At 50.2% G+C, this 14,036-nt stretch overlaps 1 protein-coding gene across 1 annotated transcript in view; it reads right to left on the bottom strand.

Annotated features, from left to right (window-relative positions):
• FAM83C (family with sequence similarity 83 member C) overlaps positions 1 to 14,036 on the bottom strand; it is a 28,304-nt gene that overhangs the window by 5,140 nt on the left and 9,128 nt on the right. Inside the window, exons 3-4 of the mRNA XM_080405699.1 lie at positions 7,653 to 7,820; positions 3,155 to 3,279 (exon numbers count right to left, since the gene is read on the bottom strand). Of these exons, the coding sequence (XP_080261825.1) occupies positions 3,155 to 3,279; positions 7,653 to 7,820 (293 nt within the window). The remainder of the gene's footprint in view (positions 1 to 3,154; positions 3,280 to 7,652; positions 7,821 to 14,036) is intronic.

Genomic DNA, 14,036 nt, shown 5'->3' with positions numbered 1-14,036 from the left:
GAGAGACTGTTTCTTTTAGTCCAGAACATCATGTACTTACTACGACAGCAGAGAATCAGATATAAGGCCCTGTTCAACTGAATAATGATCTTCCAGAACTCAAGAAGTTTCAGCTACCCAGACCAGAGCTCTATAGGAAGAGAGCACACTGCAGACCCAGACCCCTGCCCCAGCACAGCAGACGGAGGAACTGACCCGAATCTGCATTTTAAGCAATACCCTGACTCTGGGCCGCAGGGGAATAGGATGTTCCCCCAGCTGTGGTGTTCAATCCAGCAGACTAACACTCAAGTTTTAGCCACTCAAAACCGAGTGGTGCCAGTTAACTCATCCCCACGCCTGCCGTCAGTGGAGACGGACAGATGTTTCCAGGCAGTGACTCACTCCATTGCTTTTAGATACGTGTCTCAGGATGGTCAAAATGCCACCAGACACTGCTCTCCGAGTGTTTAGACAGAGATCCTACATAACCAGTTTCAACCAGGTACTTCATTTTTCACTGCCAGAATTTGCTAAGGTGAGACCTCCACACTGGGAGATTCGGAAGCTGAAGACAAGGTGCAGCTCGGAGTGACAGCACTGATGAGGACACCAGTAAATTGAGGGTCCAGCATGGGCTGGCTGGGAGGTGGAAAAGGGAGAAAAAGGGATAGGGAGAACAGTGTTCAAGCAGAGCTGGTGGAAGGAGAATAAAGTATTGCCAGGGCACAAAATTCACAGAAACATCAGAACAGTCTGTCCTGGGGGGTTACACTGTTTGTGAAAGACAATATGATGTGCAACAGCATGAAAATACTGTGGGGAAGATCTGTAGGTGAAAAACTCAGAATCTAATAATAAAAACATAGCGCAACAATAGTACTCATGACCCTCTGATCAGAACAGTGACAGTGATCAGACAATGTTGACTGAGATTACAGAGGCTGCAAAATTAGGAACGGTAGTAACAGCGGGAGATTTCATCCACTCATATACGTACTAGGTTAATGCTTCACTGAGATGAGCTGTGGAGAAAAACTTTGTGGAAGCAATAAATGATTACTTGCCAGAATTAACTAGCCTAAATTGTTAGACCCACAAGAAAAGATGCTATTCAGGATGTGGTCTGGAATGATGCATAAGACTGTTCCCGAGTTAGAAGGGAAGAGCCCAATCGCAATAAAGCTTACAACACAATTTTAACTCTGTGGTGGGAAAGAGCAATCTAAATAAATGCAGCACCTGGACATTCCATTTTAAGAAAGGTAACTATGTAATAACGCAGCAGTTAGTGAAAAAGAGCTGAAAAGGAGCAGTCCAAAAACCCCAAGATGACTACACCTTGTAGGTTGCTCAGAACTGCTGTACTGGCAGTTCAGGAATTGGTGGGTCCATTTGAGATCTCTAGGCCAAAAGGGGCATTCGGTGATGGCAAGAGCATAGCAGAGAACCTCGATGAATTTTTTGCATCCATGGCTAATGCTGGTGACACTGAGACGTGCTTCACTCCTGTGTACCAGGGCCACTCTAGACTCCTTTGCTGAGGACTGGGAGGTTCCCAGCATGGTTCCGTCTACAGAGAGGGCTCTGGCCATGATCTTGAGACCCACATAGCACTGGAGCTGACCTCCACCCTGGGACATGGCAGAGTGTGCCATGAAGAACAAGATTACTGACAGGATGGAGGAGCACAGCCTCTTGGAAAAAAGCCGGCAGGGCTACTATGAAGGCAAGCCCTGCCCCACAGACCCGCTGGCGTTTGGTCAGGGAGCCAGCGAGCACACAGGTGAGGGAACCGGGCACATACCTTTTTTGAGGGTTTCAAACAGCCTTTGACAGGGTGCTACACCAAAGCCTTTTAACAAACTTAACTTGCCACGGACATGGAGGAAAGGTCTTGTTATGGACCGAGAGCTGGTGAAAGCACAGAATGCTAATCAGGGCTCGACTGTAATTTTTCCGCATGGGTAGAGTCAGCATGAGGCCCCAGAGACTGTTTCTCATCCCATCGGTGACCCAGGCATGGAGGGGGTGCAGTGAAATCCCCACTGGTGACTGAATACTTCGCCGAAAAAAAGAGGAAATCCAGAAGGACCTTACAGAACTGAGCAAGTGGACAAATATGTGGCAGATGAACTTCAGGGCAGGAAAATGTGGTGCACCCAGAGGGAAAAATGTTCTGTGTCAGGCCTGTGTGACACTAAACCTGGAACAGCTCAGGAAGAAGCTCGGAATCATAGTCAGCAGTTATCTGAAATCATCAGCTCAGCACGCAATGGCAGCTAAACAATGCAATGAATGCTGGCCACCACCAGCACCAGGCAATAACAGCGCAGAGAGCGGCGGTTGGACCCCCTGTAACACGCTGGTGCAGCCGCTTCTCGGGGCTGCATGCGGCTCCAGTCCTGGCATCTCACGAAGGCACTGTGAGGTCAGAGGGGGTGCAGGGAAAGACAATTAAAATGACCTAGAGATGCAGGAGCTGCCGTATGAGGGGAGACTGAAGAGGCTGAGGTCTTTGCTTTAGATAAGAAAAGGGCAGGGAGGGTGGCTGAGGTGGAGGCTTAGAACATCGGGAAAGCAATACCCTAGCTGGACGTAGGGCAGCTGTTGCACCAGCCTGCAGCATTAGAACCAGGGGCGGTTCATGAAATTAGTCGGAAATTGGTTTAGAACAGACAATGAATTCAGGCTAATTCAGGGGCAATCAGTACCGAACAGATGCTGAAGGGAGTAAGGGGGATGTACGCAACAGCGGCGCATGCGGTGGAGGGAAGGAGCCCACGGGGAGCAGCTGGGGTGGCTCACCCTACACAGCATCAGCGGGAGCCGGAACCTCGGCCAGGTGGAGCAGCACCTGACCTGGTCCAACATTTTTTACATTTTTAAGGAATGAAGCGGTACTCACAGACAGATGTGTCCAGGAAGCATCAACGCTGGCAGATGAGCAGTTAATGCTATCTGAAAGCTAAACAAGGTAAGAGCAAAAGGGGGGAGCAGGAGAACATAAAGCACCAAAAGGAAACCTGACATTTATAAGGGGAAATGAAGAGGAAAAACAGTGTATCATTATTGTGGAGAAAAAAAATAATGAGCTACATTATTCAGTATTTCGGTAATAAGTATTTTCTCAGCGTCACCAGTCTTTGTCACAGTAGTTGCTACTTTTTCTTACCTGTATGTACCAGCAAGAACTTGGTCACAGTCAATCAGGATAAACTTCTGCAGAACCTGGCCTGCAAATTTCTTGCCTGCTTTGCTGTAGTATGTGTCTCCGCTCAGACATCTTATGCGCATGTTCTGAAACCAAAGAGAGCAGGGTTGGCAAGGGGACGCATACTGAACTAAACTGAAATGTTCCCTTATGCACCACTGATGGGCTCCCTCGAGCAGAGCTCTGCTCCCAGGGGTAGAACGCAGCAAGGCATCAAGTATTTCTTGGCTTCTACATACCAAATATTTTGTCACACTCTCTGCTGTTATGAGATAAAAATGCCAACAAATATTAAAAAGTTGCACTTAGGTACAAATATCGGTTTGAAAAAAATCTGGAGAATCCTATGAGCCTACAGATCATTTCTGAAGCATGTAAGACTACACAATTTCTTCCAGATCATTGATAATATTCAACTAACTGTACTACCTTATGGGTCTGCATTTAAAGTAAATTTTGACCCGTAACAACTAGCCAGTTTCTAATCAATGGAATGCGCTGTTCTGCTTTTATGCAGTGACAGGCTTCTTAAAACTAAAATATCATTCAGTAAAAAAGATTTACAGAAAGGTATGCCTACATTTTAAGAATTGCCTTTTATCAGTATACTTAAAAATTTCATTAAAATTTTCATCTGCTGTACTCAGGTGAAACAGAGCTGATCCTCATCTGTTTTAAAGATGGCAAAAAGCTGGTCTGATACAACTTCAGCTTGTAAAACTGACTCCCCAGTACAAAAAGGGAAAGAAGGCTCTCGGTATCCAGCAGGAGCCTTTTTCGTAATCTGAGGGGTTTGCCCATAATAAAAGTTATTTGCACCTCAGCTGGGGCAGGCAGAAGAGAACAGCCACTGGAGACAGTTACTGGCCTGACCTATATGACAGAGTGCCAAACAAAACATCTCATGTGTAAATCACCACCCCTGAGGCAGCCCCTGCGCTGGGCTGCCACCCCCGGTGCCCCTCCGGGCCAGCTCCCGTCACCAGCGGCGCTGGCACCCCAAGCGCGACACAAACCGCCACCGCTGGTGTTTGGCCCGACAGGTCCCTTGGTGGGCAGCTCGCCCCTGCCTAGCATCAGCCCCGTAAAGGACGAAGAGCCGTGGCCACCGGCAGGGCTGCACGGGCCGCCGAGGCCGTCTGGCCACCTGTGGGCAGTGGGTGCTGCTGGTGGGGGCGGCAGCTTCCCTGCACCACGCCAGCGCGGTGGGTGATGGCCAGTGCTGCAGACAAAAGACAAGCATGAACAGTGGTGGTTTGCCTGCAGCTCCGCAAGGTGCAGACCCCCGCCCCCGCCGCCCCCAGGGCTGCTCCAGGGCACCGCTGCCCCCCCTTCTCCCACTGGCCTCCCAGGCGGGTGAGCACGCAGCCAGCGACGCTCGCCCCAGGTCCGGCATCGTGCGGGGCTCACGGCACCCAAGTTGTGCCTCGGCCTGAGGAGCCAGAGGCAGCCGCCCCGCGGCAGGAGGCTCCATTCCTGGCAGCTTTCCTCTTCCAGCCCCGCGGGCAGGAGGCGGCTTCCAGAAACATCTGCGGAGCTCAGTGTGGCAGGGTGGGGGAGCTGGGCTCTCACATCGTGCTGAGGGAGCCCCTCCACCCGTGCAAGGGGCACCATTGCCCCCCAACCCGTGCAAGGGGCACCATTGCCTTCAGGGCTTCAGCACAGCAGCAGGTCTCCTCCAGATCGGGTCCCGCCGACCCGCTGTCCCTCGCTCACAGACGGCAGCGGGGGAAGAGCAGGATGAAGGTGATCGCCTCTGGTGCTGCCCCCGCTGCTGCTGCTGCCTGTTCTCTGCTCAGGGCATTTCCTGAGCCTCTTATGGTCTGTCTTAGCGGGAAGCCCACCTGGACCTCTTCTCCAAGTACTTGTCCAGGCTTGAGTTCACGGAAACTTCTAGCAGGGACAGAGCTGAAGGTTCACAATCCTTGCACTGCAGATCTCACTTGCTGCCTTCTGTGTCCCAGGATGTGTCTTCATCTGTCCCTTAGGAGAAGGGAGAAACTTTCCCTGTAAGGACAGTTATGCATTGGAACAAGATGCTGTGACATCTCCATGCTTGGAGATTTTCAAGACTAGACCAGGCAGGGCCCTGAGCAACTACCTCTGACCTCACAGGTGACACTGCTTTGAGCAGGAGGTTGGATGAGACTGCCTGCGGTCCATCCCTGCCAACCTGCACTAACCTATGATTCTCCTGAAATGCCACCACAATTTGCTGATACAGAGCAAGATACCCTGGACGCCTGGGGAGGCGTTCATCAAATCCTGTTGCCAGTCAGTGCAGGGATTCTTTCCTTCCGGTGCTGAGGTTTCAGTAAAACTAGTTCTCACAGGGAGGAGCTTCACCTCCCCCTCCAGGGAAGTCAAACACACTTCAGGTAAGGGGTATCCCACAGATTTGTTGCCACAGAATTGCATCACTGCATTCGTCCTTTCTGAGGCCGGGCGACTTTCTGGTATGTGGCTCATTTCTTCCATCCTCTTCTTCCTCTTGGCAATCCAGTCCCTGAATTGCCCAAACAAGATGAGAATCCTGCAGCCTTGCAGAAAAGCCGGACTACTGTGTGCTGGTCTCACTCGATTTAGGCAGCAGATTTAAGTTCAGCAGATGGCCACTTGGAAATACCTGACAGCGAAGCCTTCTGCTGCGACCGCTGCCAACGCCCGACCACCGCAGCGGGGTTTGCTGAAGTTCAGCACCAGGATTTGACGCCAGCAGGCTCACGCAATGTTCTTAGGAGCAAGATGCTGGAGGGGCAATTGCCCCAAATTCCCCACTAAGCCCCAAATTGTCACCAATTATTCCAAATGGAGATTTACCATAACATCCTGTCACAACTCAGGGCCAGGAATAAGACATGTACAGTCATTCCACTTAGATGTGAATATCAAGCACATACGTTAATGTGCTGGTCGAGAGGCATCAGTTTAAGAGGCACTTCACAGTGAGACCTGCCGATGAGTCACTGAATGGCGGAGGCAAAGTGTTAATTAGCCATTCAAGCACAAGACATGACATCAGGTCTAACAAAGAGACATAGACATCTCCATGGACGCAAACTCATTCTAATTTTAATTAAAAACAATAGCCAGGCTCTTGGATAAGAAGCAAATAAAATAAATTTTGGGGAGGTGGCATTAATCTGGAGCCACCAGGTGACTTCAGTGATGCAGTTCTTCATGAAAGCAAACACGCAGCAGCGTGAAGCAGTTTTCCCTAACAGTTGCCATCTCAAGAGGCAGGATAAAATGGGTCTGGCTTGTGAGAAGCGAGAAAGGGCAGAGCAACAGCAACATGAGGGAGGAAGGACGCCTCTCTAAATTATCTTTGTGTAGAGAGGTTAAAAATGAGGGGAAATGGAGACATTTTTAACTGCATCTTTTCTGAACGCTGTAAAACTTTTGTGTGTGTGTGTGTGTGTGTGTGTGTTGTGTTCTCTTCTCTAGCCTGTTTTTTAGTTAAGAATGGTTTTGAGGTAACTGGGTAATTTCCAAGCATTTGCCGCTAAGATAAAGGGGAAATCTATGAAATCGGTGGCTGGAAGAGAATCAGTCCTCCAGGGAATCCTGTGCACCCAGTGAAGGAGCACAGACTGCTGGCCTTGCAGGACTAACAAATGACAACAAAACCCCAACTCCCACTGACAGGCAGCACCCACAAAGGCTGCATGGGCAGCAGCAAGGTACTGGGGTGTGTTTCTGAGTCTGCACGTTCCCAAGAGAGCTTGTCACAGTGACATGTTAGTTTTTGTTCACCTGCTGTGAGCACCACACACCAGTGCTGATGAGCACCCCACCAAGTGGGGAACTGGGCTCTTCACAACCCCCTCATGAACCCACAACTCAGTCGCAAGGGCTAACAGGAGATCTTACCCTCAGGCTTCCGACACCTGGTTTGCACCAAGGCAGCGCAGCAGGGGAGGACGCGGCAGGTTTTTCACCAGGACATCGGAGGGGAATCACCGCTCCCCTTCCCCACCCAGCTATTGCACTGCAGCGGCTCCGGCCAGAACCTAACCTGAGCTCAGGGACCTGAACAATGAGCAATTCAGGTCTTGCAGTCCTATGTCCCAGAGCAGGGGCTGAGAGGGGACAAGGAGAGGGGATGATACAGGTCCACACGAACTTAAGTTTTCTGGTTTCTGCCTGCACCAGACCAGCAAAGCGCTCAGTAATGCACTGCATCTTACTGGCCTTGAGGCCACGCTTCTTGTGTGTAAAACTGACACGAGGACCACAAAACATGAAGATACGGGACTAGGAGTCTTCTCCACTCCTTCCTCTGCGCTTCCAGACAGACCTCGATTTCCTAAACCAAACAGCCACAGTTTCTTAGCCTGGGACACTGGGAGAAGGGGTAGGTCCTAGGGACCAGGCAGAGGGAACAGAACAAAGGGTACACATTTTTTATCGATTCCAAGACCCATTTATCATATCCAGTGTGTGACTGAAAACTTACTGGGAAATTGTCCTGAGTAAGAGCCATTTTGTTGCACATTTCCACAAAATGCTTCAAGTACTCTTCATCCAGGATCAGGTAAACGGGGACGTGCCGTCTGCTCGAGGCCTCCAGCAGGTCACACAATATTTCCATGTCTGTAAACAGGTCCATCACAATCGCTATCACCTAGTCAGGAGAAAAGGGAGGGGGAGGGGGGAATAAGAGACTGTTGAAATCTCATGCCCAAGTGAATTGTGCTTTCAGCTATGAGTTAAGTGTTCAGATCTGTGTTACTGAGTGTCTGTGGCCACATGAGTGGAGATTGCTTCTACACCTTTGTGTTTAACAGCCTTTCCCCCACCATGGCAGGTAACACTAGTGTTAATAACTACGAAGATATTCCCCATCCAGCAGCCTCCCATCTCAGCTGCCATTCGTACAACCAAATAGCTGAGAGGGCAATGCATGTGCCCAGGCTCCAAGTACCACTGCTGCAACAAGTATGTGTTGCCTTAAGCAAATACACCAGAAACACAGCACATAAACAGAAGAGCTGAGACCGACCAAAATCATTATTCCATCAGTATGAGTGACTCTGCAGATGACTAGCAGGTTAATACAAAGAAGTATCATTTTTTTCAGGAAGGACAGACTGCCAGGTAAGGGAGAAGGTATCCTGATCAAGTATGTACATGTCCTTGTTCCAAGATTACATCCCAGGGGTGACTAGGCAAAACGGCAGAACAACGTGTACAGGAAGGATCCCTTCCCTTTCCCTGCAGGCAGCACTCCTGCTGATGCAGCCTGGGATGCAAGTGACAGGAATGAAAACTGAGAGTAGGAAGAAGGAATAACACTAACATGATCAGGGAAAAAAGTATCTTTTTTTCAAGAAAATCTGCCTCAAACTGAAGACTTGCAAGGCAAGGTCTGCAAGGGAGGGGTTTTTAAAAGGAAAAGAATTTTAAAGAGATTGCCAGTTCTTTAAAGAATGAGATTGAAGGCGGCCATGGCAACCCTCCCCGCTGTGGCGATGGGATGGGAGGCAGAAGACCCTCTTGGCTAAATGAATTCTTCAAAAACTGGAAGGAAAATACAGAAAATGGAAGATATGTCATGACCAATACCTACTACAAGTGAGTTGACCCAGAACTAGAAAATTCAAGGTACAGCATGACCTGCAATGAGAACAACAGATGCGGGGAAATCAGCCATAAATAGATGAAGCTGTGACTGGAGAAGCTGTGCCACTGCCCTCACAGAGGGAGGCTGCCAGCAGACACCAAGGCGCCCATTATTTGGGGCTGGCAGAGACCACTGGGATCCATCTGCTGCCATCACCCTTTGTGACAGAAGTTGGGGGAACACCTCGGAGCAGGCAGGAGCAGGCAGGAGAGCACCAGCCCAGCTGGGTGACGAGTCAGGGCGGACGCGCTTCCCTCAAGGGTGCTTGCGGAGCAACCTGGTGACTCAGACCCTGAGCCACTCACAGTTAGCACGGAGAACTCACGGAGGATATGAACACATGGGGGACCGAAAAGGTAAAGCAGTGAAGGGTTTACCAACAGGCCAGCTTCGCTGCAAAAGCTGCATAAGTAATGGAGCTACTGACCAAACACTTCAGTGTCAGTCTTTACTACATCTTATCAGGCAAGCGTGTATATAATAAGGTAACTGTTTGGTACTTGTAAGGTTCTGTACACTACTCCAATTTTCAGTTTCTGCGTCTAGTAGAGGATGCCCAAATAAAGATGGCCCAAAAAGCAGCGAGCTGGAGTGAAGCTCCAATGGCCTACTTTATCCACGTTCATGCCTTGCGCTACATCTTGCACTCAAAATGCGTGACAGTTTCTTTTGCTTCTCATCATACACCCTGTGATGAGATAGGAATCCTGTTTTTAAACACCTGGTCTGCCTGTGGTAGAGCATGGCCAGAACACAGTTCTCCACGGTGCACATCACTGTACAGCACAGACCACGCAGGGTGAGCTTTCCTCTGCCGCGTCTGCTCAGCTGCTTCCCTTCAAACAAAGAGTTAAGGGCAGAGGACAGCAGTGAGGTTGATGTGCACCGTGGTTCAAGCTTTAAATAGGAACAGGCTGAATCACATTGACGGGTCTGACCTGGAATTGCTTCAGAAAAGAATAGAGGAGCTCCAAGTATCACCGTCCTTGGATGCAGGGACAGGCTTGCATCTCTGCTCCGGCCTGGCACGCTGGCCCCAGACTGCCTGCTGCCCAGTGGCTCTTCTGCTGTTTCTTTAATAAACTGCCTGTTTCCAGGCTCATACCCATGGCTGAGGTGCTGAGTGAAGAGGCAGCTGCAGGGGCAGAACGGGGCCCCATTAGCTCCGCTCCCAGCCATTTGCCTGCAAGCTGGCTCCTGTCGGTGCCCGGTGCCTGCGCACCCCATGGGAGACCCTCTGCACCGCAGCCGCGGCACAGGAGGGCAGCAGTGCCAACACAGGTTGCTTCCTGCTCCCTTGGGCATTTATCCCTTTTGCAGGTGGAGAAGATTTCTTGGTTCCACTTGATTTGTCCCCCAAGACCATCTCCGCAATGATGCCTTACACAGTGTCATTGGTCCTCCACATCTTGCAGAGGACCCCAGGCCCAGCCCACCAGCAGGGTTTGGGGAGGAACCTTCCTGGAGGCTGGTTTAGTCCCAGACGTCCACATGAGACACAAGGCAGCTGTCACCAAGGGCTAAAAAACATTCCTACTGCCCCGAGGCCAAACCCACATCTCTACCCTCTCAGCCTGGTCCTGGGAGATACAGGCTTCGGAGCCTGACTCCGAAGGCCACCTCTTTTGTAGCCCTCATCAATGTTGTCTTCCCAGAAGGCAGCTCTGGCAGACGCCTCTCCCCTCCTGAGATGTGCCTATCCGGCTCGGGCAGCAGTCAGCACTGGAAGAGCTCTGAAACGGTCAGAAGCACCTTCAACATCCCAAACCAATGTTGCTGTGTGGGTATCGGCATTAGGTACCGCTGAGACCCCCACAAAAAAGCAGGACTTTACCATCTCCACACTGGCCTTCAGCCAAAGACCAAAGGAAATTTAGCCAAATGACTCTGATGGGCCACCCGTCCTCTAATGATGAAGCACCAAGAAAACACTATAGCCCAAACCTTGTGTAAGGCCTCGGGCAAGTCCCTCTTGGCCACACTGGCCTCACGACATTCCAGCTCATCCCATGCTTAGGCAGGCTTGGCCCTAAGGACAATTTAAGCTTGGCTTGGGAATTCGGTGTGATGGAGTCAAGAGAGACTGACGCTCCTGCGTCCCCAGCCCCCACGTGTTCACAGGCACTGCCGGCGCCCACTGCTCTGCACGCCCTTGCTGTTCTCCACCAGCGCTCACGGGCTTTAGCAGAGTCCCGGGCTGCTGCTTGACCCAAGCGCTGGCTGAGGGCGACGGGGCTGAGCAGGCAGCACAGGGCTGTGCATGGCATGTGCCCGTCGCCCCGGCACTGCCTGCCCTGGGCTGGGTGCAGACCTGCACCTCCAGCAGCCCTGGGGCACCCTGCGCCAGCACGGCAGCAGGCGCCCAGGCAGAGGGACGCCCGCTTGTGCAGGCCGGGTGGAGCTCTGGGGGACAGTCAGACTCATGTTTTTCAAACTTTTTGAAACTTGCTTGGCATCAGGAGGCAGAACAGACTAGTGCTGCTCACGGCCTCCTTGCTGCCAAGATCCCCATATCTGGGCAGATCTGGGGGATCTGGCTCCTGGTGGTGCTGCCAAGCACCCACAGCTGATGTCGGGCAGGAAGGCTGGCAACCCACGTGCACTGCAGCCTGCGGCGGGGGGCACTGCGGCGGGGGGCGCAGAGGTTGTGCTCTGCCTCAGCCTTGCGTGGTAGAGGTGCAGGTGCCCACGGTGGGGCTGGTCACTCTAAGCACGGGTGCCACGGGACAGCCATAAGGGCCACTCAGTCACCATATCTGCTTGGTAAGCAAAGCAGGCAGCTCTTACTGTAACAGCTGCTCAGCCTCAAAGCCAAGAGGTTTTGGGGGAAGACAGCCCTGGAAGCCTTCCCCTTGAAGCCTCCTAAGAACATACCGTCACAAAAGGGAGGGCTAAAGCCTCAAGAATAATTTCCAACAGCTCTGTAAAGCAGCCAAGTTAGGTACCCCAAGGCCCACCTCCAGTGCAGGCTCCTGACAGCTCATGTCTCACATTCAAAAGCCTTAGGCATCTACGGCAGCCTGCCGTGACAGACCCAGTGCCTCCAGCCCCTCGGTCTCAGTGGTGGGAGCTGCAAGCCTGGGGCAGGCTCAGAGCATCCCTGTTCCTCACCATGCCAATCACGGCCCCCGAGCCCATGGCACAGCCTCGGGGGTCAGGACATTGCACAGACACAGCTGCCCCACAGGCTCTAGAAAATTCACACCTTGCCATTGTAGGGTTAAATCATGACATTTCTAAATCCACTTCTGGAAACTCACAATTCAGCAATTACTGCAGTCATCACTTCGGGAATTACAGCACTTACCAGCACCCCACTGGGGTTGCCATCTGTCTGGTTTCTAACCAGCACAGCTGGTTTTACTGGTATTTGCCAATAGCAGTGTGGTTTTGGTCATTACCTAAGTGTTGCCATTTGAAGCGATACGATGCTTCTCTTGGGGACCATCAGGGACCCTTCTACCATTGCACATAAATGCAGACCCCCAGCCAATGTCAAGAGTTGTACAAGAAGGGTGAAAGAAGCAGCATGGTTCAAAATTGATTGGAGCTCATCCAAGAAAAGTAAAATAGTAATAGTATTATCAAATGAGGGCTAAGGTGTGGCTGTGCTGCATCTTCTTATGTCTGCAAAGAGAAAAGCTCAAATCTGAAAATACATCTTCAAAGACAGCTGGTTAAATACAGCAAAGTAGAAAGATAAACCACAGAAGTAAAAGGTACCAATAAAGCAAATGCTCTTTTTGCTCATTTGTCAGTACAAATACGCTGTTGCAAAATATGTCAGCTGATGTTGTTCTGTATGACTGTACAGGAGAAAACAGCAAACAACATTTCAAGGCACACGCCTTCCTGCCTACAGGACCCAGGAAAAGCATTCAGAGATCTCATCATCCTTCCCACATCCCACCAGCACTGCGGCCCCCTTCTATGTTAGCTGCAAGCATGCGGGAGGGAAAACACTCTAAAGGAGGGATATATGATGAGCACTTAAAGTCTAGTGGAGAAAATATTTAAAATGCAGAAACAGCTGTTGAAAAGCAAAAAAGTGGTTCTCCACACAGTTGCTACTGGTACTTCAAGCAAAAGACGTTTTTACCTCTGGTTGCTCTTTTGTCATTAAAAAACATACAGGTAGCATCTTTTTTTGATGGTTTGATGAGCAAAATGACTCAGTAACTACTTAAAGGTGTGCAGCTGGGATTGTAAATGAGCTGGAACTGCCATCAATCACACAGTGAATCATGGGAAGCCCTGGCCAGAGCTGCTAACCTAGAAGCCAATAAAACACCAGTAATAAACCAATATGATGGTTGAAAACTCATTCTCGTGTTTCGTGCAACAGTCAAAAACACTGCGTGAAAATCCCCAGCTTGAACATAAGGCTGTCAGTGCTTTTTCAGGCCAAGCAAAAAAAGCATAAAACTCAAAATGTACTTAAAGTACAATAAAGCACCTACTGCCTGCCTGGGCACCCTCCCTGCAGCAACAGCGAAGCTCCCATGAACTGAGAAAGCAGCAAGATGTTTTTCATGTGGTTTAAAGGATTATAATATAATATTATCAGAGATTTGGGACACCTGCTAAGTGCCAAGGGGACATTTCCTGCTAGTCATTTACTTTGTGCGTTCTGCCATGACTAAGTCTTAATGCCCATTGCTGAAAAGGATGCAGGAATTGTCACAGGACTTCTCAGACCATTTAAGATATCATAAATCAGCTGCCTGCAAGGACAAACAAAGCTTTTTGTCACTTCCTGGACAAAACTTCTATTTGCCTACAAAGGTGCAGTAGAAGTTTGGGCATTAGGCAATGGCTGGTTACAACTGAGCAGCAGCTTACGTGGCAAAACGGTCGTCTTTTTGACAAAACGGTAAAAGATCCCCATTTGCCTCATATCACACCCAAATTTCAATGATATGTGGTTCTTCGATGATGTTGTGATGCTCACAGCAAGCTGAGCTGTTGCAGGACCGCAGTTTCATCTGCTGAGGCCAATGTAACTTTGCTCAGCACTGCAGATGGGGACAGAAGATAACACTTTGGCTCAGTCCACCTGGAAACAGCTTGTGCTCTTGACACAGCTGAAGTCTGGGCTTAACAATTCTTTATCTCCTGCTTTCCGCACTAGGCAGTAATGAATAAAAGGAGTGACTTTAAAAATAAATAGAAAACCCTACTGGAATGATAAGAGAAATCGCCTAGAAGTTCACTGGC

This window comes from Falco punctatus, assembly GCF_963210335.1.
Source record: "Falco punctatus genome assembly, chromosome: 10".
Taxonomy (NCBI): domain Eukaryota; kingdom Metazoa; phylum Chordata; class Aves; order Falconiformes; family Falconidae; genus Falco; species Falco punctatus.
This window is presented reverse-complemented; position numbering and strand designations above follow the sequence as displayed.